Here is a 25,105-nt window from a genome sequence, read left to right as displayed (position 1 = left end):
AATATATACAATACAGAATTTAAAGTCAAGAATTTGATATCACTATTGATGCAGCATGTACGGAAACACAAATGCCGAAACAGGCCAAGCAGGTTTCAAATAAATGAAGTAGATAGTGTGTGGGGAAAAAAATAGGGAGTAGAGGGACTGCGATGAATTAGAAAATGTATACCCTGCTTTATGGGATTAGCAGCCAGGCACTCAACTTGGGGGCCTGATTCCACAGACTGTTGATTTTATTACAAGAGAAATCTGAAATCTGGACTTTCATGTGAAACCTCTTCAATTTTAAATATTGGCATCTAATTAATATAAAAAAATACCACATAAGCCAGACCAAATACATTTGCCAAGGCTGGATTTGGTCTCTGGGCTACCACCAATTTGCAACCTTTATGTTATGGCTTCTTCCTATGATGATTACTCTAACTAAAACATAAATCCATGGCTGTGGCCATCCTCACAAGTGTAAATATCTCCTGACAAACAGAATTTTCCAATAAAGAGTTACATATTTTGTGGCTATTTGAGAGGTAAATTTGATATTTCTCTGTTTATCAATTAAAAAAAAAGTTCTACGTTTAAAAAAACTTTATTTTAGAATATTTTCTACTGGGTCACATTAAAGGACAAGTTGCTAAGCCAATTTCTGTAACTCGATTCTTAACCTATAAATGGGGATGCCACAGACAATTCTCATATTAGTGTATGTACTTTTTTACTAAGCATGACAGGCCAATCCAATTCTACTTTCGAAGAAGCACTCAAGATTGCATTGAAAGGTCCCAGAGGCATTTGTAGGTTGAATTTAACTCTGAAAGATTAGACTTCTCCCTTAAATCTTAGTCTGGGAGACAATTAGGTAATTCAAGAACAGATCAGTTTCATTCTACCATAGGGAGAACCTACATATTCTGAATGAACCCTTAAGATGGGTCCTAAGATAGTTGTAGAAATAGTTTAGCCTCCAAAGCATAGTCTAGAACAGAGGTTAATTTTTTAAAAGTAATCTCTGCACCCAATGTGGGGTTTGAACTTACAACCCTGAGATCAAGAGTCACATGCTCCAGTTGAGCCAGCCAGGTGCCCACCAGAGGTTAATTTCATTTTTTTATTTACTTAAAAAATGTTTATTTATTTTGAGAGAGCGAGAGAGGGAGAGAGTGCGCACGTGCACATGAGCAGGGGAGGGGCAGAGAGAGAGAGAAAGAGAGAGAATCCCAAGCAGGCACTGTGCTGTCAGTGCAGAGCCTGACATGGGCCTCAATCTAAGGAATCACAAGATCATGACCTGAGCTAAAATCAAGAGTCAGATGTCTAATGAGCCGCTGAGGTGCCCTGAGGTTAGTTTTAGAAAAAGACTGGAACCTTTTTCAATGTATAGTTCACAGTCCCCACTACCTTCTCTATTACTAAAATGAGCTGAATAATTTTCTTATCCTAGCTTATTAAATATATAAATGTAGTTAGAGCTCCAACACAGGGAGGCAAGCCTATTTATTTATCCTTTAAAAAATTTTTTTTTAAATATTTTTAAGAGACAGAGAGAGACAGAACACAAGTTGGGGAGGGGCAGATAGAGAGGGAGACAGAATCAGAAGCAGGCTCCAGGCTCCAAGCTGCCAGCACAGAGCCCGATGCGGGGCTTGAACTCACTAACCACGAGATCATGACCTGAGCCAAAGTCTGATGCTAAACCAACTGAGCCACCCAGGCACCCCTCCTCTTTATTTGTTCTTAGTTCTATAGAATTTATACCAGCATCACCTAATAAGTAGTTTAAAAAAATTATAAACACACACACATATACACACATTCTCTCTTCAATTTAGGATAGCAAAAAACCTCTGGATCATAACTTGATGTTCACAATGAAAAAACAAGATACTTTTCCCCAAACAGTAGAGAAGATTAGGCATAAAAACAATCTGAGTACTCAAAATACATGGAAAAGATTCCTGGAAGTTTTCTTTTATTATCTTAAACTAGGTGGGAAAGGGTCTCTTCTCACTTCAGTTATAGATACATATGTATAGATACATAAGACAGGAATACAATATTCCTGTTGCCAGGCAGTTACAGGGATATACCCACGCCTCCTCTGAATAGGAATATAGGCTGTTCAATGGGGATGGCTGAGTCTGAGCTCAAAGCTTCTTTCTAGGGAGCAGTTGCTTTTAGTTTTCAATCTCATGCTCCTGGAAACCTAGTTCAAATGCTGGACTTGTTGAGTACAGTCTTTCTTATTCGAGATAATGCTTTCAGGAAAGAAAAAAGGAATTTAGCTTTATGTGTATATGAAATGAAGGATTCCTCTCAAACTAAAGAAAGAGGATGCAAGCTACTTGTTAGGAAAATAGTCCCAAATAAAGAGCCAGACTAGTTCTTTTCTGTAACTTTCAATTCCACTCAAATCACAAAGTGGCATATGGACACCCAGCAATTGTAAAAGTAGAGGCTTGACTATGAATGGGGGTAAAGTTTTGTTTTCTGTTCTGACCCAGAATGAGATCAGAGATCTATTTCAGGTGCAATGGGCTCCAATTCCTGACCCAGTGTCCTTTTTTGGGGCTTCCTGGAAAGGCCATTCAATCTCCAAGGAGTGTATGGGACAAGCTCCTTAGGCTGGCCCCATGTACTAGGGGAAGAGGTGGAATTTAATCAGCCTTACCTCTGTCAGTGACATTTGTAGTTTAGTGAGTTAATGTTTAAAAATCAAAAAGGAAAGGATTAACAGAAGAAAAGCAGGTCTAAACAATTTCATATCATAGATTAACCACATTTTTTTCTAATTTGACAGAAATTGCTCAGAGCCTGAAGCCTGCTTCAGATTCTGTGTCTCCCCCCGCTCTGTCCCCCCCAACTCACACTCTGTCTCTATCTCTCAAAAAATAAAATAAAACGTTAAAAAATCTAATTTGACAAAAATCTACTTGTTAATATTTTAAGGAGAACATCCAGTCTTCTTAATTATATCTTAAACAACTTAATAATACACCTATGAGAGGTAAGTGGCCAGAAACAATTGGTTGGGACAGCTTACATGCACTTCCAGGGTCAGATCTTTTTTCCAAGGTGGCTTTATTGTTTTTGCAGTGGTGTAAATTTCTAGAATTTTAATTATGTATACTAAAGTCCACTCCAAAATGAACATGAATCACTTTTGGATTATTGCCCACTTTGTATTACCATATTTAATTGTATCTTTTTCCTCTCTTTATAACTAAGGATAAAAAAATGTACCTAGATACATATAAAATACTATTAATCCATAGCTTTCTTTTCTTAAAAAAATTTATTGATTGATTTGGAGAGAGAGAGAAGAGAGAGAGAGAGAGAGAGAGAGAGAGAGAGAGAGAGAGGGAGGGCAGAGAGAGAGGGAGAATCTCAAATAGGCTCCATGCTTTCAGTGCAGAGCCTGATGTGGGGCTTGATCCCACAAACAGTGAGATCATGACATGAGCCGAAATGAAGAGTCAGACGCTTAACCGACTGAGCCATCCAGGCACCATAATCCATAGTTTTCTTTAAAATATCTACAGCCTCAGTGGTCAAGTCTGCCATTAAAATTAATTTAGTATATATTTTAATTTAATTTAAATTTACAGTCATTAAGATTCCTATAAACTGGCTAAATGTATTCACTCCATCTAAAAACGGTTAAATAGAGGTACAGGTTTATCAGACATAGTCAACAGTCATCATGTAAAATCAACATGTATCCTAATACAGTCACTCCTAAGGAGATGAAATAGATATTGAAGAATTACTCTGGGATTGATTTTTTTTATTAAGTAGAAAGAGTAATATCTGCTTTATGTTTTAACACAAATACCTCCCAAATACATAACAGTGAAATACTCAAAAAGTTGACAATGAAAGAGTTTCAGAAGGGCACCGGGGTGGCTCAGTTGGTTAAAGATCTGACTTCGGCTCAGGTCATGATCTCGTGCTTCGTGGGTTTGAGCCCTGTGTTGGGCTCTTTGCTGACAGCTTGGAGCCTAGAGCCTGGTTTGGATTCTGTGTCTCCCTCTCTCTCTGCCCCTCCCCCTATTTGCACTCTGTCTCGCTCTCTCAAAAATAATAAATGTTAAAAAAAAAAAAGGGGGGCGCCTGGGTGGCGCAGTCGGTTAGGCGTCCGACTTCAGCCAGGTCACGATCTCGCGGCCCGTGAGTTCGAGCCCCGCGTCGGGCTCTGGGCTGATGGCTCAGAGCCTGGAGCCTGTTTCCGATTCTGTGTCTCCCTCTCTCTCTGCCCCTCCCCCATTCATGCTCTGTTTCTCTCTGTCCCAAAAATAAATTAAAAAAAAAAAAAATGTTAAAAAAAAAAAAAAAAAAAAAAAGGAAAGAAAAGAGTTTCAGAGTATTTCCAGGAAAATTTTCATTTTCATTTTGTATGCCAGGAAAGGGGCAAAACCTTAAACATTTGAAATGCAGATGTCCTAAATAAAACAATAAAACAATTCTACTAGAGAGAACTTTGATTACTGGGTCAGTTTGGCTTTTGTAATTCAATACATATTACACCAAATTTAGAGAAATTGGAGGAAAATGATAAAGGACCTAAGAAGTGTGAAATAATGGATCATTTCTCTCAGAGAAGAACACATTACAGGTCATATACCAACCTTCCATCATCTGAAATGTTTGGGAAGATGCTAAGTGGCTCTTGAGAATAGTAAAAATGTATAAATATTTCAACCTTAAAGAATCAGGTTAGCCCACTGAACAATGTTAACATTATCACAAGGGAGAAGACTAGACATTGGGTGCCTCTTGACATGATGCAATAGGAAGCAGTGAGCGCCACCTATGAAGTATTTTCACCCCCTCAAAAAGTGGATCCTGAATTTAATCAAGTGTCTACACCTAATGACCATCTATAGAAAATCTGGAGGCTATCTGAACATGTTAATGACATCATAAGCATAATACAGAGCCAGACAAATCCAGAATATGGGCAGTTCAACAAAACAAGTGACAGTTTCTTAAATGAGATCTCAAAAAAAAAAAACCTAAAAAAGAAAAAAACACCAGGGGGAATTGTTCCAAGCTCAAAGACACTTAAAAGACATACCATCCAACTTAAATCAACTATTAAAAAAAACAGGTAAGGGGGCGCTTCAGTGGCTCAGTCAGTTAAGGATCCAACTCTTGATTTCAGCTCAGGTCATGGTCTCATGGTTTGCGAATTCGAGCCCCACGTTGGGCTCTGTGCTGATAGAGCAGAGCCTGCTTGGGATTCTTCTCTCCTCACTCTCTGCCTCTCCCCTGTCTCTCAAAATAAATAAATAAATAAATAAATAAATAAATAAATAAATAAATATTTTTTAAAAATTAAAAAAAAAATAGAGAAAAGTGAATACTGACTAGATATTAGGAATTAGTGCTAATTTTGTTAGGTGTGAATAACAGTACTGTGGTCATGTTTAAAAAGTCATCATGTACTAAAGACATGCTAAAGTTCATGGATGAAATGATATGATGCCTGAGATGTGCTTAAAAATACTCCCCTCAAAAGTAGGATAATTAGATTAAAAAGTTGGAAAAATGTTGATAATTATGGAAGCTGGGAGAATGATGTATAAGGTTCCATTTATACTACTTTTCTTTTCTTTCCTAAGTTTTACTTAAGTAATCTCTACATCCAGCGTGGGCTCGAACTCACAACCCCGAGATCAAGAGTAGCATGCTCCTCCGACCGAGTCAGCCAGGCACCCCTCTACTATTTTCTTGACTTTTATGTATGTTTGAGAAGTTTTTACAGTAATAAAAGTTCTTAAAAATGGGTAATATATGAAAGATTATATTTGAAAAAAAATTTTAAATCAATTCTTATTACTCTGCCACTGTTGTACATAGTACTTCAGTGAAGTTATTCCTGATTATTTATCATATTTCCTAACCCCAGTAGATGTGGACAAGCATTCCAGGGCATTTCTTGACCTAAAGATATAATCTGTGAATATAATTTGTGTTTTTAAACACTCCAAATAATCTGGGCCCCATGATTTTATATAAAGAGTTGGGAGGCTGATTTTTCAGAGCTGAAAGAACTCTAAATTTGGGAGCATCTGAGAATAAACTTGCTTCACCTTGTCGCTTGCTACACAGAACAACAGATCTGACTTCAGAGGATATTTTCAGATACCAACATGAATTCCTCTGGATGCCTGCCACATAAAATAACTCTACCCCAAATAGCTTTGGATATGACACCATCCATACAGCATGGGAGCATTTAATTACTGGAATTTAGTTAATTGGTTATGGTTGAGCTTGAATGCTGACTTAACACAAGTTCTTCTAAATGTGGAAAGAATTAGATACTAGAGTCTTGAAAGTCAACTATGATATTATGAAATTAGTTAGACATTGAACAATATATAAATATTAGTATCCAACTTACCAAAATACTAGTTTGTGCCTATTATTACTTTACTGATTTATTTAAAAAAATTAGAACAAAATAAATCTATAGACATGGGCTAAGAATTGGTGAATGGCCAAGTACTGCTGCTTGAAGCATATTATTACTATTAATGTTATTATTATTTAAAAATATTATTAAAATATTATTATTTATTTTGGGAGAGAGAGTGAGTAAGCGAGAGAGAGCGAGAGTGGGGCAGAGAGAGAGGGAGAGAGAGGATCCCAAGAGGGCTCTGTGCTGACAGCCCGATGAGGAGCTTGAACTCATAAACTGTGAGACCATAACCTGAAGTGAAATCAAGAGTTGGACACTTAACCGACTGAGCCACCCAGGCGCCCCTGAAACATGATATTATACTGAAGAAATATACACACCTCTAACTGGGAAGCTTAACTGCTGTAAAGTTGATGCACTAATACAGTAACCAATTTGGGGCTCATAGGCGATGGTATCTAGACATTCATTCCAATCTTGTACATTAGTAACAGGACAATCCTGTAGATGGGTGACAAGGTCTCCCACAAAAAGGCCTCTGGGTCCAATGGCAGGTGAGTCCTTGGGAAGAGGGTACAACCAAATCAGATAATATATGAAGACAAGCTATGATTTATCTGACCAAACAATTAAAGACTCTGATTTAATTAAATAGAATATTTTGGCTAATGCAGAAAATAATCCATCTTTGAATCCAAGATGTACAGTCCTAGAACATTAACAAAATCAACCTAACAATTATAGTTACTTTTCCTACTTCTCTAATTGAATTTTTCACAACTGAAGAAACCCCACCTGCCAACTATGAAGATTAAAATGATAAAGTTTTTCCCAAACTGCTAATTAAAATTTTTTGTGAAAGTAGTCACCAGAATGCCTTCATTATCTTATATATCCTTGGTGGATAAAATTGTAAGACAAGTCCTTATCTAAACACAGTCCCAAATATACAGACAATACCACAGCACAATGAATATGTGAGTCAGTTGTTCACAAAGGTAATTTTCCTTTTCTGAAAGCCTGAACAGAAGACTTGATGCCACTGCAGTAATTATTGTTTAAGGGAGTGAAATACAGAGTTGAAGACAGTTACTTAACTCCCATGAAATGTTCCAGCTGGCTAGCCTAGGTTTCAATCTTCTTACTTAGGAGTAAGGACATTTGTCTCAAAAGCACAGTTATAAAAATAAACAGTAAAGGTAAATGATGCATTTTATCAACAAAGTACAGGTAGAAAACCTTGATACTATCTTTGTAACTCAGAACAGAAACAAATTTAAGTATTTTTAAAAAGCCAATGTCTTCCACAAAACTTTCTGTTCAATTTAAAAGGATGACAGCAATTTCTTCAGGAAAAACTGAGCATTCTGTATATGAGAACTTGAATAAAAGTTCCTTACATCATAAAATGCTGTGTTACATCACAATCTGGTAAAAGGATGCCCCAAGTAATCCTCATTATTTACCTCAGCAACTTCAGTGATGAGCACCCCAACTCCAGTGTAGTAAAATGGCAAGAGAATTACAGGGAGAAGCACGAGAGCTAAAATACCTAGGAGTGCAAGGACGAAATTATGCCAGATACCTGAAAAGAGAAAAAAAAAAAAAAGGAGTCAGCTCAACCAAGGGCAGGAATGATCTAGGTATCTGGACTTCATAACACCTGGGGATTCTGATAAGTTACTGAAGTAACCAGAAGAAGCCGCGAAGCAGACAGATCTACTTACTAGTACAGCAGACAGATGTTCAGTTAGAGGCCCCTTCCATTTCAGATAGTGAAATGTAAAATGAGCATGTTTATACCACATTAAGAAGACGACATACTAATATGACTTAACACTAAGAGAATCTATATTCTAATATACATAAAACATAAATTGAATTTCTACTCACTTTATCCTCTTTTCAGAAAACATACATTATTAATCAAAACATACTTGTGATCTTTGAAAAAAATTTCAGAGCTATTCAAATAAAAGTTAAGACTAAATAAAAAACATTCTTGCTGAGCTGGGTTATGGACGAATGGGTAAAGATGTGGTTTATATAGACAATGGAATACTACTTGGCGATGAGAAAGAATGAAATCTGGCTATTTGCAGCAACGTGGATGGAACTGGAGGGTATTATAGTAAGTGAAATACGCCAGGCAGAGAAAGACAGATACCATATGTTTTCACTCATATGTGGGTCTTGAAAAACTTAACAAAAGTCCATGGGGGAGGGGAAGTGGAAAAAGAAAGTTACAGAGAGGGAGGGAGGCAAACCATAAGAGACTCTTAAGGACTGAGAACAAACTAAGGGTAGATGGGGGGTAGGGGAGAGGGGAAAGTGGGTGATGGGAATAGAGGAGGGCACCTGTTGGGATGAGCACTGGGTGTTGTATGGAAACCAATTTGACAACAAATTATATTAATAAAATAAAATGGAAAAAAATAAATTTCAACACACACACACACATATATGTTTATGTATATAAAGGAAATCCAAATGGTACTCAGAAAAAGAGATTGTTTTAAGAATTAAACTATTAAGGAGAGTATTATTGACGAACTAAATAGAGTATGTATCTTACACCATGTCACAGACTATAACCATCTCTATCATATATGCAGAAATGGTTAAGGTGAACCCAGTGGTGTGCTGGAGGCTGGTCCTGCCAGCTTGCCACAGCAGACTGTGTACATCTCTTCCTAATTCCTCCTTCAGGGACTTTGGGTTGGTACCTTAAAATTGGCCATGGCAGGAGTAATTATACCACAGAAACCAGAAAATGCTACATATCAGAGCTCCTCACTCTCCCTTCCAGAGCCAGGGGTTAAACAATCACTAGCATAGCACTAGATATCCTCCTCCCCCATACCGATCCTTTCCTTCTTCTACCAGTTTTTCTCATGGGGCAGAGTAGGGGCTCTACTAACACTCTGAACCTTGCAATTCTTATTTGTGCAAGTCTGTCCCTCGCACTCCAGGATATTTAGCCTTTCTGGCTCCCACCCACTGAATGCCACTCTCCCTTCACTGAGACAACCAAGGAATGCTCCCTGCCCCCCACACATTCCAAACATCTACAGGAGGGTGACAGCACCAGTGGTTGAGAGCCAATGTTTTATAGTGATAGAAATGTAACCTAAAGACATTTCCCAGACTTGCAGGAATCTGAGTTCGGCCATATGACTGCTTTGGCTAACAGGATATGAGTGGAGGTGATGGGGATATCATTGTCCTTATGGCTGGAATGTAGCTAAGATAGAGACAAGCCTGAGTCTATGACACAAAAGCTGCATGTTGGGAATAGTGAGCTAACAAGACAGAAAGAGCCTGAGTCCTCCAAATAACACAATTAACATTTCAGTGCTGAACTACTTACATTTGGAATGTTGTATGAGAGTTTAAGCCATTGTTATTTTTAATTACAGCAGATACCCAAGACAAGTTTCATGTACCTTATTCATACTGTTAAGATGTTCTTTTCTTTTTCTTTCTTTTTTTTTTTTTTGAGTGTTGTAAGTTGTTTTAATTCCAGAAATATCCAGGGCAACTCTAGTCCAGGACATTATGGGTAAACAATCTTTTCGGTTCTATACAGAGAGAGATCTTTTAAATACACCAATTGTATCAAAGCATCTACTGGAAACTGTATTTTGATTTTACATTTTTGAACTTTGGACTTTTTCCTTATTTGCATATTCTATTTATCCCATTTCTTACATCTAGTACTTTACTAATTTTCTTACATCCATTATTTTACTAGTTTATCAGAATGCCCAGTTCTTATAACCATTACAGAGTAATTTATTTTTTTAAAACATATTGACTTATTTATAAGGTTCCCTACTAATGATAACATAGGCTGCTTTAACTTTTTCATACAATGCTACAATAAACAGCTTTGTTCATATTGTTATATATCGAATTAAGTATGCATCTGTGAGGGTATGGAAAATTCCATAGAAATGGAATTGCTGGGTCAAAAACAATGTGCATTAAAATTGACCTCCAATGAGTCTGCATTACTTGATATTCTCATAACTGGCATGTTTCCCTACCCTGTAAATAACCCTAGATGCTAGGAAAATGTTAGACTTTGTCATCCGCTAGGTGAAAAGTAAAATCTGTTGTGATTTGAGTAAGCTTGTACATCTTTCATGTTTATTAAAAGGCTATTTGTATTTCTGTTGTCTGAGAACTATTTCTATCTATTGCATTTATCTTTTTTTACTAATTTGTATGTATCATTATTGAATGTATTGAATGTATATATTGAAAAATTTAGTCCTTTGTAAGAGTATTACAATTTTTCCTCCAGTTTGTATTTTGGCTTGGTTTATAGTTCTGTCTATGCAGACATTTTACATTTTGGTATGGTCAAATTGCTCCTTTGCATTAAGCCTTTCCCAGTTCAAAATTATAGAAGATACTCACTCACCTAGGGTTTTCTTGTATTGCTTTCATAGCTTCATTTGAAAAAAAACAAAATTAAAAACTTGTTTTTGCCTAGTGGAATTTACTCTCTAGTGAAACTAACTTAGGGATACAGCTATAACCGCCCTCCTCCCCACTGCCCCACCAAGTAGCTGGTCCCAACACAATTTCACAAAATTATCCATTTTCCACCCCTCCCCCCACAACCCTAGCCTATTACATTTGCCACTGTTATGTTTATGTTAAATTCAGCTTTCTCCCAGCTCTACCAGAACTGCCTAGATGCTTGCACTCTCACCATCACTCCCTTATCAGGATAGTCCCACCACACAGTCATAGCACAGACCATGCTGTTTTCCCACCCAAACAACAGTCAGCGTGCTTTCTTGACTTTCTGAGCAGCCTCTTATCTCTGGTCAGGGACTTGTCAGGGACGCAGCTGGTATGAGATCACCCCTCTGGATTCCAGATTTGCCCATGATGGCTAAGTGGCAAGAAGGGTGGTACAACACATGTTTCCTTTATTTAAACAACATGTTGTCCATTAATGATTTGTTTATAAGTATACCAAAGGAATATTTGTTCTTTTACTTTTTCTAGAACAGGAGTTTTTAACAGCACTATTGGCATTTTGAGCCAAATAATTCTATGTTGTGGGGAACATGTTGTTGTGCATTGTAGGATGTTTAGCAGCATCCCTAGCCTCTATCCACCTGATGCCACTAACAACCTGCCCATTTTCTCTATTTTCTAGCTATGGTATTTACACAGACAAGTTTTTTTTTCCATCTTTAGGTTATTTTATTTCTGCTTCTTCTATTACACAAGATGTTAAAAAGTGTTATCAAGTGTTAAAAGTCAATACATACAAAATACATTCTACAACTAAGTACCACTCTCTTAACTGAACATGCAAAGAAGTTATACTAAACACCACCTGGCAGTATTTTGGGGAAATAAAATGACTAAAATTGATTGAATTTGACTATTAAGTCACATCTAATATTCAATACTACATAAATCAATGCAGCTAAAAGATAGTTATGAAAAATGTTTTAACATCAAAGAATACAACCAAAATTAAGAGCACACAAAGCCTACATAACTTTTTTTTAAACAGGAAAATACTTCATGTAGGTTACTGTTCATTGTTTTAAAGAAAATCTATTCCAAGCAAAGTTATCAACCTTCAGAAAAACCATACAAAGAATTACTAAACATATTTCTAAAACTATAAATATGAACATTTGGAAAATACACAACTTTAAAAATTTGTGAGCAATAGGTGAACTTCGTATTTTAAAAAACGTGAAAAGAAGTCCCATTTTTAGAAGAGTTGTATAAAGAACCATCTTTTGATGTGAGGTTCATAAATTATCCTTGTTGGGACCAAACTTTACAAAACACTGTTTTTCAAATAGTATTACAGAACAAGATATAGCACCCTAACAACGTTATATAAAGGTATATATATTAAATATATATATTTTACTTTTTACTTTTATTTTTACTACTCTATCAAAACATGACCCTTATATATACAGGAATCAATAAAAATATTATTTCCTACAAACAATAAACAAAAGTGGCATATTCATTTTCAATCATGCTCCTGGAAGACACTTCCCAACTTTGAGAAGGGTCTTCCCTTCTTACTGGCTGTTTTTGTTTTTAGCATGTGTTAAGATATGAGATTTCAGGTTAGTTGACTGAGCAAACTTCTTATTACAACCATCAAAGGGGCACACGTAGGGCCTGTCTCCGGTATGGATTCGCACATGTGTACGCAAATTGAAATCCAGGGAAAAGCGTTTTCCGCAGCCTTCAAATGTGCACTGAAAGGGCTTCTCTCCAGTGTGCACCAGCTGATGCCGTTTTAGTTTGGAGCTCTCGACAAAAGCTTTGCCACATTCTGCACATACGTGGACTCTAGGACCGTGGGTGTGCAGATGTTTTCGCAAAGCAGAGTTATCCTTGAACATCTTCTCGCAACATTTATGAGGACAAGCTACTGTTCTTAGAGCATCTTCTTTGGGTTTTTTTGGCTTCATTTTAGTAAATTCTGCTAGTTGTTTAGGATCTGAGAGATCAATACCAGGTAGTCCTTCAGGAGGAAGCTTCTTCCCCGTCAGGTACTCTGAATAATCAGGAGCTGATGTCTCAATCTTCCCTGTCTCCTGGTCTCTTTGGTCATCTGGGGGCCACAGGGTGACGGAGAACTCATCCTCCAGGGTTTTGATCTGCACCTGCTTCTGCTCCCACTTCCTGCTGCCAATCTCAGAGCTGCTACTTCCCCCGTGGGCCTCACTATTAGTGTAATTCTTCTTACCGCTTGACTTCTTGCTTTGGCTGCCGCGCTTCCTGCTGTGGCTGACCGCTGACGACGACGCTGAAGCTGCCAAGGAAGCCAGAGTCTGCTGGAAATCGTCGTCTTCACCGAGCGGGATGACCATCTGGTCGTCGAAATTGTTGCTGGCCTGCAGGTCGTCTGACTCGTAGTAGCCCACCACTTCCTCCTGCGTCTGTACCATGATTATGTCCTGGTCGTGGTCTCCTTGGCTCGAGTTGCTGGTAAACAGCGGCTGCAGCGCGATCAGAGGTGGTTGGTGGTGGCCTCCGTGGACCCAACTGCCGTTGATAATCTCGTACTCTGTGATGGTTTCCATCGACATAGTCTCCACAGGGACGGTCTCCACAGGGACGGCCTCCACAGGCACGGTCTCCGCAGGCACGGCTTCCACGTGGATCTGGTGCAGCTCCATAATATCTTTAAGTAACTCTGAATTTTCTGGGGGGATGTTGAGAGAGTCCTCTGAGGCCATGGCTCGGCAGCGGTTTTGGCTCCTGGAAGAGCAGGTGGCGACTGGAAGGCTGCGGATAAGGCTGAGAAAGAAAAATGCGAGCCCCACCGAGCGTCGGTTGAGGCGAAAGCCGCGGAAGACGCGAAAGCGGTTGAGGACGCGAGGACGCCGAGAACGCGGAAGACGCGGGGGCTTCTGGGTGCCACTGGCGCATGCGCTTCCCAGCGCCTCAGCAAGTGCGTGCTCACGTGCACACCCACGCACTCGTGGACGCTCCAGCCCTCACGCACACGTTCCCCCCACCCCCGCCGCCACGCTGTTGTTTGAATATTAATTCGGTAACCAGCTTCTTCCCTAAAGTTTTCTACATTTCCGTTGATTTTCATGTTTTCTTCCCCCCTCCACCCACTGCAAGGCATACAACAATATCTAAAAAAAAAAAAAAGGCTTACTCCTTTATAATATTGTCTTTTTCTCTTATTGTACTGACCCACATTTAGAGACCATTTAACAGTACCAGTGTTAATTGATAATGGGATTGCTTGCCTTATCCTTTAATAGGAATACTTTCAAGTGTTAACCATTAAGAAGTATCCAGCTATTTTTAACCTTTACTACGGATTTTTGCTTTTTAGCCATTAATGGATGATGAATTTTGTTACTCAGTCCGATACCTGCTGAGATGAGGATTTCTTTTTCCCCCAATGGTAAATAATGTTTACCACCTTAAAATAGATTTCCTAATGTTGAACCATCCTTGTATTGTTTAGATACACCATAGGCAGAGTTTCTGGTACTTTCCAAGATGTTGTATCAGTGCTCTATTAGCTTAAAAATTTTTTTTTAAGTTTCCTTCTCCATGTGATCTGAAAAGTTTATACTAAATTGGAATTTAAAAAAAAAACCCTTTTCCTTTAAGATTGGAAAGAATTACCCCTATGAAACTTTTGGGGGCATTCTTCATCAACTTTCTTATTTTCTCCCATTGTAATTAGGCTATTGAGATTTTTTTCTTTGTTCCCTGGAGTTTACGCCATTTATATTTAATAATCACCCAAGGTTTTGAAAGTTTTTTGCAGAGATGAGTAAAGAACACTTTTTAAAATAGTTGTTTTAATTTTCTCTGTATCAGTTGTCATTCCCCAATCTGACTATAAATTCTATTGATGCTTTCTCCTAGTATAATCTTTTTTTCTTCAAAAAACCTCTTATATTTTTATTTTTTAATTTTCTTAATGTTTATTCATTTTTGAGAGGCAGAGAGAGAGAGAGCGTGAGCAGGGGAGGGACAGAGAGAGGGGGAGACACAGAATCCAAAGCAGGCTGCAGGCTCCAGGCTCCGAGCTGTCAGCACAGAGTCAGCCTGACACGGGGCTCGAACCCACGAACCGTGAGATCATGACCGGAGCCGAAGTCAGACGCTTAACCATCCAGGCGCCCCAGACCTCTTATATTTAAAATTTTTTTTATTATTATTTATTATTTTCTACCTACATCTTTATTAATGACATCATCTCTTAACTATTTTATAGTTCTTTTCTCACTTCTTCAGTTGAATGTTTAACATTTATTTTCATTTATTTCATAGTAACTACATAAGGGAGTGACTTTTCCTTTTAGCAAAACTTTATACATTATTTCATTATCACTTTTAAATATACTACAATTATGTAGTATAAATGTATGTATGTATGTAGTATAATTGTATAAAACAATTATGTTTTGAATTAAATTGGTCAATTTTTACGTTTCATGGTCACTTGAAAAGAAACTGTCATGGTATAGGGTTTGACATATCTATTGATTTTTACTTTACTAATTAGTTTTGATGATCTGACTTCTCATCTTACTGCCATGTGTTGAGAGATGAGATTAACTTCCTTTATTAAATTTGTTGTTTTTTTTTCTTGCACTTTTCCATTTTCATTTTGATAGTTTGTTACTTGATGCAGTAAGATTCACAATGATTACATTTTCACTGTGGATTACACTCCTTATGATTATTAAGTGACCCCCTATGTCTAACTAACTTAATGTAGTCATATTTTCTGTTCACATTTGCATGGTATATTGTTAATTTTACTTTCAACCTTTTTAAAATAATTTGTTGTTTTTACTGAAGAAACTGGAGTGTATAAATAATTTTGCTTTATTTTTTTCTTTTAATATTTACTTAAGTAATCTCTACATGCAATGTGGGGCTTGAATGCATGACCCTGAGCTCAAGAGTCACATGCTCCTTAGACTGAGCCAGCCAGGTGCCCCTTGCTTTATTACTTTTGACTGAGAATCTTATAAGCTGAATTTATCAACCAAAAAGTGAGATGTTTTCATTTGTGATGTGAATACTTTCCATAACAACACACAGATGAATAAAGAAATTTAAGTCTGTTACCTGCACAGAATATCCTTAGCTGCTGGACCGGTGATATAAGTTGCAAATGAGTGGTGAACAGATCAACAAATGCTCCAGGATAAATAATGAAGAGAAAAATTCCAAAGCCATTAAATCGAACTTGTTCCCTAAGAAATCAAATAAAAAAAAGGAATTTACTACTAGTATTGCATTTTTCCAATTAATAATGTATTTAATCTTAAAACTTCCCACTATAAATTCTTGGTTAAAAAACAAGTCTCTCTAGACAGTCAAGAAAAATATTTCCAAATATATGATATATATTTATCTCACAATTTCACAACAGCATACCAGTTTGGTTATCTGCGAAATTGCATTTTGTAAAATAAGGGTATTCTGAAATAGACTTAAAACTTCAAAACTTTTAGAAACCAGTATGCTGAACAAATAACTTGAAATTAGTCACATATATAAAGAAATGGTTAATATTTCCATGAGGAACTAAATGAAAAACACTTCAACTGTTTACTCTGAATTATTTTCAGAGAAGAACACAACAGAAAATATAATTCAAGTAAAGTATCTAAATATATTTATCTTGGCTAATATAAACAAAAGTGGAGGTTTATATAAGTGTATTCCTATTTATGTTAAAATAAGTATACCTAAATATCCATAATGTTCACATTGTCCTTAAGAGAACCATTTATTATCAATTCAGTCTCTAAAAATGGAATTATACTTAACAGCCTCATAAGACCAAACAGCTACTCTAAAAAAACCATCCCCTAAATATACTGTGCTGTCATTTAGTACTATATATTTAAGATGACTGTAAAATTTGCTTTTACTTGACAGTTGGTTTTTATAAAAGATTACCCATACTATTTCACAAACATACTGTGAAGTATTAAACCGTTAATAACAATGATTTTATATGTAAAACTCTAAAAGCTACAATGCTAAAAGTATGGAAGCAAAGATGAGAGATTAAAAAAGAAAAAGTAGCTGCCCACTTAAACCACTACATGTAGCAGTATATGCTTTGTCGAGATGAGAGTTTATTAGCAGTCAACAGAGTCCTGTTCATAAGCAACAGGAAAGTAGTAAGAAGTGATTACATCTTCTCCTATAAAATCTTTTATCTGGTCCACATACCCAGAGGATAAAACAAATTCCCATCAGTATGTGTGTTCATCATGGCAGTAATTACCAGTAGGAGCGAAGGGGGAATTGTGCTCCCCTATCACAAATTTATAAGTTTAGGAGCCTTTAAAATGCTCAGGCATAATTACAATATACATTTGAGTAGTCAAGACAAGAACAGGGCGTGATACTTGAAGAAAGTATCTCATCCTCTCTTGTCTTCTTTTACTTAGGTTTCTAGATAGGCTATGATTATTTGTTAACAAATTCAGAGCTTTCATTGTTCCTGCTCTAGCCAGCAGAGGCTATTAGTGGAAGCAGGCTTATTTTGGCCAATAAGTCAAACAAAGTAATAAGAAGGCAGGTCGGTGGGCTCCAAGTGCAGTGGTTATCATTCTGACCTAATGATGAATAGAAAGATTAGGTTTCAGGGTTCAATTAAAATCTTGAAACACCATGAAGATATACCCATGCTGTCAAATGATTACAGTGTGTACATGGTTAATTGACTATATTCATCAATATATTAATCTTTATGAAAGAGTATTTACCTCAAAATAATGTGGATTTGCACTAGGCAATATCCACAGAAAGAAAAAGTATCAAATGAAGCAGATTTTAGTAATAAACCCTACTAAGTAAAAAGCTTTTTTTTGCATTAGTAGAAAGAAAAATATCATTACCTAATAGCTGCTATCCCATGTCCAATTTCATGTACAACACCACTAATGAGAACTGCAGCGAAGAAATAGGTCAGTTGGTTGACAGGTAAATTGATACCAGGAACCTGTTCATAGACACAATGATAAATACACAGTTGGGGACCAAGAAACCATGATGTTCATTCTGTATTAAAGCTTAAACTTCCAGGCCGAAGGTTCTGTAAACTAAAAGTGATATGAATATCAATAGTTCACTTCTCTACTTCTTTCACAATAGAACCAAGAAATCAGCTTTTTGAACTAGGCAGTTTTTGAACTAAGCACAGCACTAATATAAAGAGAACAGGAAACACAAGGTTAAAAACGTTGAAACTTTGGCTTCCTGGAGTCTTCACCATGGGAAAGAATTAGGGAGCCTGGCAAAGTGCCAGGGAATGCGGAGTGACAGTGACAAGGAGTCAGCAACTGTTCTACCCTCAAAGGCTAGAAGCCTGATTTGGAAATTTTTGTTACAATCTTAATCCTGCCTCTGAATTGTTATTGCAAGGTTCCAGATACTTAAGTGAGTAATATAGGATATTCCTACCTCTCATCAATGAGTTTTCATTTTAGTATTCTCAAGTAACATGAGTGCTGGTAATTAAGGGTACTGTAATAAAGTGCCTTATTGGTGTGGGAGCACTGTGCTGTCCATTTCTTGGATTCCAACAATTTGTGTAGTAGAGTGGTCAGAAAAAGAGTATCAAAATGATACGTATTATATTAAAATTGAAATTTAATGCAGAAAGTAAGTTGTCTGGAATAGACAGACATATTAAGGACCTATGAAGAAGTCGTCTTGCAATCACATGCTCCTAAGATGATGCATTTGTATGTATCACTGCATACACAAGGGAAGTTTGCTATTGTAAGAGCTGCATGGTAAAGTCTTGTAGATACCCAAGAATCTTCTCATACGATAAATAATCACTCTTGAGTTATGTCATCTGTTAAGGAGTCTATAAATTAGGTTAAGTGGGGGCACACCAGACATCATTTATATTATTCACATACTGAGCATCTATTTCTCACAGTCCAGGAGTTGGGACCCTAAAAGTATCCTTCTAGAGGAAATTCTTCCTCTTATTACTTTAATTACAAAATGTGTTTAAAGCAGGAAAACTGGAAAACTCAAAAGAAAAACAGAAGACTATACTCCTGCTCCCCAAACACAAAACCAAAAACCATTCTCAATGTTTTAATGTATGTTCTTCTAGTCTTTTCACATACATATATTTTTAAGAATTATATTTTTATTATAAACATGGTTTTGACACCTGCCCCTCTCAATAGTATCATAAACATTTTTTCCATGAGTGTTTTCTGGTTCAACATTTGTTTATTTGTATTTAAAAAAAATTTTTTTTAATGTTTATTCTTGAGAGACAGAGTGAGTGGGGGAGGGGCAGAGAGGGAGGGAGACACAGAATCTGAAGCAGACTCCAGGCTCTGAGCTGTCAGCACAGAACCCGATGCAACTCACGAGCCGTGAGATCATGACCTGAGCTGAAGTTGGACGCTTAACTGAGCCACTCAGGTGCCCCTATTTTTATTTTTTTTAAATTTAAATCCAAGTTGGTTATCATATAGTGTAATAATGATTTCAGGAATAGAATTTAGTGATTCATCACTTACATGTAACACTCAGTGCTCATCCCAACAAGTGTCCTTCTTAATGCCCCTTGCCCATTTCACCTATCCCCCCAGCCAACACTCCTCCAGCAACCCTCAGTTTGTTCTCCGTACTTAAGAGTCTCTTATGGTTTGTCTCCCTCTGTTTTTATATTATTTTTGCTTCCCTTCCCTGTGTTCATCTGTTTTGTACATTAAATTCCACACAAGTGAAATCATATATTTGTCTTTCTCTGACTTAATTTCGCTTAGCATAACACACTCTAGTTCCATCCATGTTGTTGCAAATGGAAAGATTTCATTCCTTTTGATTGCCAAGTAGTATTCCATTGTGTATATATATCACATCTTTTTTATCCAGTCATCAGTCGATGGACATTTGGGCTCTTTCCATACTTTGGCTATTGTTGATAGTGCTGCTATAAACATTGGGGTGTATGTGCCCCTTCGAATCAGCACTCCTGTGTCCTCTGGATAAATATCTAGTAGTGCCAAGTGCTGGGCCATAGGTAGTTCTGTTTTTAATTTTTTGAAGAACCTCCGTACTGTTTTCCACAGTGGCTGCACCAGTTTGCATTCCCACCAGCAGTGCAAAAGGGTTCAACATGATTTTTAAGAACTGTACTGTATTCTATAAAATAGACTGTTGGGCATTTAATTGTTTTAAAGTTTAAAGTTTCTGCTCTTATACTGTGATAAACATATTTGGACACATATATCCAAATATTTTGGGGGTAAAAATTCTTAAGCATGGTTGGTTCAGGCTCAGGAGACAGGTCACTTCAGTTTGACATTTTGGATCCATCATTAACTAGCTAAGTGACCTCAAGGAAATTTGGATTATTCCTCCCAACAGTGCAATTTCCTCATTAAAATGGAAATAACCACATTTACATTTACATAAAAAGGTAATTTTGAGGATTAAATGAAATAATCCTTGTCCCATATTTAACATTATGCTTCAGGGCTCCTGGGTGGCTCAGGTGGTTGAGCATCTGACTCTTGATTTCAGCTCAGGTCATAGTCCCAGGGTTGTGGGATTGAGCCCTGTGTTGGGCTCAGTGCTGAGTGTGGAGCCTGCTTGAGATTCTCTAATTCTCTCTCTCTCTTCCTCTGCCCCTCTCCCCCCACTTGCACTCTATCTCTCTAAAAAAAAGAGAGTAACATATGCTTTCATTACACAAAATTTAAAGGACTTCGATACATATCAAACTGTTCTCCAAAAGTAGACCCTTTGTAGCCTTGAGCAAGCTTATTTATTCAAATCTGAAGTTTTAGGAAAATAAAAAGTATTTCACTGTTTGATTTATATTTCTTTATTATTAAAGCTCAACGTTTCCCCTACTTCTGACCATTGATAGGTCTTTTGTGAGTAGCCTACTCATGACTTGTCTATTTTTTTCTCCTACAGTGTTTTATTTTTTTCCTATTGCTCTGTAGGATCACTTCAAATATCAATTATCAGTCCTCTGTAATACATATCATAGATGTATTCCCAAGTTCTTTTGCCTTTTAATTTTTTTTTAGTTTTTTGATATATAAAAATTTTATGTAGTAAAATCTATCAATATTCATGGTTTCTGCCATTAGTTTTATGCTTATGTCTTCGTCATTCTGTGTTCATATAAGCAGAAACTTATTTTTTGTCTTTCAAGGTCTTTTATGACTTTGTTTCAATCTTAATTCAACTGGAATTTATTTTTGTGCATAGAGGAATTTTACTTTTAAGACTCCTTTAGTACCTGAAGAGAAGATTCAAACTATGTTGCTTGGATTGCTGTTTAAATTCATGAATTCCAAGCGTCCTTTCCCTAGTTATGAAACTAGTTTTCATAACCTTCACCTTTAATGTATACATAGCATTTCACTGAATGACAATCCCACAACTTAAGCAGCATTCCTCAATTATACACTGTGGTTATTTCCAATTCTTCATAATAAACAATGTTAGGATAAGAATTTGATGAATACTATTTTTTCCACATTTGGAAGTGTTTACTTAAAGCTAGAGTCCTAGATGGTGGTATACAAGCAAATGGTCAAAAGATATGGACATTTTTATGATGCTCATTATCTGAAGTTCTCTTTACTCAGACCCTACTAAGAGATTCTTTTTAAGAATATCAGGGTACCTTCTTCTACATACCTGCTCTATTTCCATGTTGTCAGGTGTCTGCCTGTTCAGATAAGTAGCTTCCCTTTCTCTGACCCCTCTCTAAATTTATGTACTTAAGATTTTTTAAGATTAAAAATTTTTTAATGCTTATTTTTGAGAGAGAGCGAGCGAGCATGTGCAAGCAAGGGAGGGGCAGAGGGAGAGGGAGACACAGAATCTGAAGCGGGCTCTAGACTCTGAGCTGTCAGCACAGAGCCTGACGCAGGGCTCGAACTCAGGGACTTCGAGATCATGATCTGAGCCATGCTTAACCAACTGAGCCACCCAGGAACCCCAAGGTTAATTCTTACAGATTTTCTCAATATCACAATATATCCTGGTTATCTTAACTTTATTTCAAATAAATCAGTAGGCTTGATTCCATAGGACATTGGTTCCTTTGCTTTATTATCTTATGGATGTAATAATGAGATAAGGTAAGGATTTGAGTGAGTGATTATACTAATAGATGGTAGGTCTTATTTTCTGGCAACAGTATGTGACTGCCCATCTGTCCTGGCCATGATCACACAGGGTATTAGATGTACCAGAATTCTGATCTCTCAGTGACAGAGTACCAGGTTTTTGGGAATTAATACTGAATAAGGCTGTAGGTAATTACAATGTAAATAGAAAATATATTCTCTGAGCTACAAGAACTCATATCAAAGCTAGGAAATAGAACATTGGTTTTTTTTCTTTTTTTAACGTTTATTATTTATTTTTGAGAGAGAAAGAACACAAGTGGGACGGGACAGAGAGAGAGGGAGACATAGAATCTGAAGCAGGCTCCAGGTTCTGAGCTGTCAGTGCAGAGCCTGACACAGGGCTCGAACCCACGAACTGTGAAATCATGCCCTGAGCCGAAGTCAGACACTTAACCAACTGAGCCACCCAGGCACCCCAGGAGATAGAACATTCTTAGATATATATATAAACATGCACAGTGTACTACAGCGGGCAACTGACTTCTTCATGATTCCAAAGCAGGACTCCTAACAGAGTCAACATTTTTGTGAGCTCTATGAATGAACTGAGATGCAGAAAGAAGAAATAATTTCTTCTCTGAGCTACACTTTATCATTCTAATCCTAGGCAGACAGGTGAATGATCACATTTCTTCCCAACCTGCTTCTTTCTCTACTATCTTCTTCTTTGGCAAACAATAACCAATCATGTAGCCTGAGAGTCGTCCTTAACTCTTCCCTCTTGTTCCAGCCTCACATTCACTTAAACACCAAGGCCTGAGAACTCCACTCTAAAAGACCCTTTGAATCTGCCTCCTTCATTCTTCTTACCACCAATTTAATTTAGATCTGTATCACTTCTACAGTGAATTATTCCAAAGTGCCCTCTAATATGCTCTTCCCATCTTCAGTGTAACCCTCCTTTGATCCATTTTATACAGACCTGTTATCTACAAGTAAAAATCAAAACTACTTAGTAATCTCCACACCCAACACTGGGGTTGAACTCAAAACCCAAGATCAAGAGTCGCATCTCTACCAACTGAGCTAGCTAGACACCGCCCAAAATCAAAACTCCTTAGGATGATCTTTCATAACCCAGGCCTTATCGGTATTTCCTATTTTATCTCCTGCATCATATACCTTCCACCATATACCTCCTAGACACAGGTCAAAGTTATAGTTCCTTGAAGAATTAGTGGTCTTTCTTAAGGGAATAGAGCATGATGGCTCTGAGGTCAGTGGTGGGTGAGTGATGGACCCACTATTTATGAGCTGTGACCACAGGCAAGTGACTTAACATCTCTCTGCCTTGCTTTTCTTATCTGTGATGAGATACTTACCCATAGATTGTTAAAGAATAAAATAAAATAAAATGGGCACAAAAACCTCACATAGAAAGCATGTATATTACCTAGGTTTTATTATTATTCTATTATTCTCCCCTAATCCCCCACCTTTCCATATTATAAGGTTCCCTCTGTTATTGGGATGCTCAATTGCCATCTTTTCTTAGAGGCTTTGAGGACTCTCCTCACCCTTCCCTTGAAGCTCTCCTCTCCTCTCTTCCCAGTGCCAGGCACATCTCAGCATGCCTTTTCTCTGTTCTCACAGCACCTTGTACTCTGTCTAACTATAGCACAATCACAGCAGCTCTCCCTCTAGACTAAAACTTCATGAGTGCTAGGATTGGATTTTGTTCCCCATATAAGCAGGACTCAGCATATGGCCGGTAGGCAGAATATACTTGGTAATTGTTGAGGAAATTAATCATCTCTTCTAAGGCCATACCTGGCAAATCCTTTCAACCCCTAAAAAAGAGCTATTACCATAAGAGAGATTCATTACTATTCTCTACTAATGACTTCTAAATATCCCCATAGTGACCCAGCCTACTAGAAACCACAAAAAATGAGTTAAAAAATGTATTATTAGCTCTTAGTCTATTCCATTAATAAGAGCATGATTAAGAACATAACATCCACGACTCATGAAAATAAAAACTACACATGTGAAAAATTTGAAATAAAAGTCAATGGTAAAGCACCCTTCTAAACCCTGGAGACATGGATCAATACGGTATAGGTTTGTTTATACATGTGCTTTGAAATGAGAATTATTATAAATGGCTTACAGTCTAAGGAGTAAAACTCAGCACATTATTCTTCACATCAGGAGATCACAGTGACCATTCAAGGTCTTATATCTTTAATTAAAAGGATATTATTGGTTAGAGTCTGAAAGACATGAAGAGGAAAGGCAACACTTTGCATAGGGTTAAAATGCAATTTATTTCTACATTATAGAGATCTTAAATCAGCATGCTTATTCCTTGATAGAAACAATCATTTAACACCTCAAGAAGATACTGAGTTAATTCAAATATCTGTGTAATTGTAGACAGTTTTGATGGTCCATTTGTTCTATTACTACTACTACCACCCCTACTACATATTCCAATAAATCTTTGCTACATTCCTATTAATATTTTTGTTTAAGCAGGTAATTTGAGAAATCGTGAGACTTTTCATCTGTTTCCATATTTATAACATGGATAGGAGTTATGCTAGCCAGAAGAAATATCTTATATTCATGTTGCAATAAACTTAAAGTAAAAAGAAGGTACTTACCACAACTTGTAGCACTTGTTCATTGTGAAGTGAGGAGGAGGAGGAAGAAGAGGAGGAAGAGGAAGAAGAGGAAGAGGAGGAAGAGGAAGAAGAGGAAGAGGAAGAAGAGGAAGAGGAAGAAGAGGAAGAAGAATAAGAAGAGGGTGAGTCAGCCATCATTTGTGCCAAAGTCTGCATCAGCGTTTTCCCCAGGAGAAAAAAAGAGCTGAACATAGCAATTACGCCAAACACCATTCCAAAATTGAACCTGTCGGGAGGAAGCAAAATTGCATAAACATACACTTCCTCAAAATTCACGGGTTAGCAAACTTATCGACCAGCCACATTTCATAGCTTCAAAATAATGGCTAAAAATTTCAATAACT

At 37.1% G+C, this 25,105-nt stretch overlaps 2 protein-coding genes across 16 annotated transcripts in view; both read right to left on the bottom strand.

Annotated features, from left to right (window-relative positions):
* The window catches only part of MBTPS2 (membrane bound transcription factor peptidase, site 2), a 100,947-nt gene that overhangs the window by 69,763 nt on the left and 6,079 nt on the right, over positions 1-25,105 (bottom strand). For all 15 annotated transcript variants that reach the window (XM_058713746.1, XM_058713745.1, XM_058713734.1 and 12 more), the window contains exons 3-7: positions 24,741-24,987; positions 17,839-17,942; positions 16,049-16,176; positions 7,894-8,012; positions 6,808-6,988 (exon numbers count right to left, since the gene is read on the bottom strand). In XM_058713746.1, the coding sequence (XP_058569729.1) occupies positions 6,808-6,988; positions 7,894-8,012; positions 16,049-16,176; positions 17,839-17,942; positions 24,741-24,987 (779 nt within the window). The remainder of the gene's footprint in view (positions 1-6,807; positions 6,989-7,893; positions 8,013-16,048; positions 16,177-17,838; positions 17,943-24,740; positions 24,988-25,105) is intronic.
* On the bottom strand, positions 10,910-13,732 carry YY2 (YY2 transcription factor). Its single transcript, XM_058713751.1, has one exon. The coding sequence runs from the start codon at positions 13,672-13,674 to the stop codon at positions 12,505-12,507; it is 1,170 nt and encodes a 389-aa protein (XP_058569734.1). The 5' UTR covers positions 13,675-13,732; the 3' UTR covers positions 10,910-12,504.

Source organism: Neofelis nebulosa, chromosome X (genome assembly GCF_028018385.1).
Source record: "Neofelis nebulosa isolate mNeoNeb1 chromosome X, mNeoNeb1.pri, whole genome shotgun sequence".
Classification (NCBI taxonomy): Eukaryota; Metazoa; Chordata; class Mammalia; order Carnivora; family Felidae; genus Neofelis; species Neofelis nebulosa.
This window is presented reverse-complemented; position numbering and strand designations above follow the sequence as displayed.

What these genes read in the sequence shown, in the direction of transcription:
- YY2 (XM_058713751.1), bottom strand. Translation starts at nt 13,674, where the DNA reads ATGGCCTCAGAGGACTCTCTCAACATCCCCCCAGAAAATTCAGAGTTA.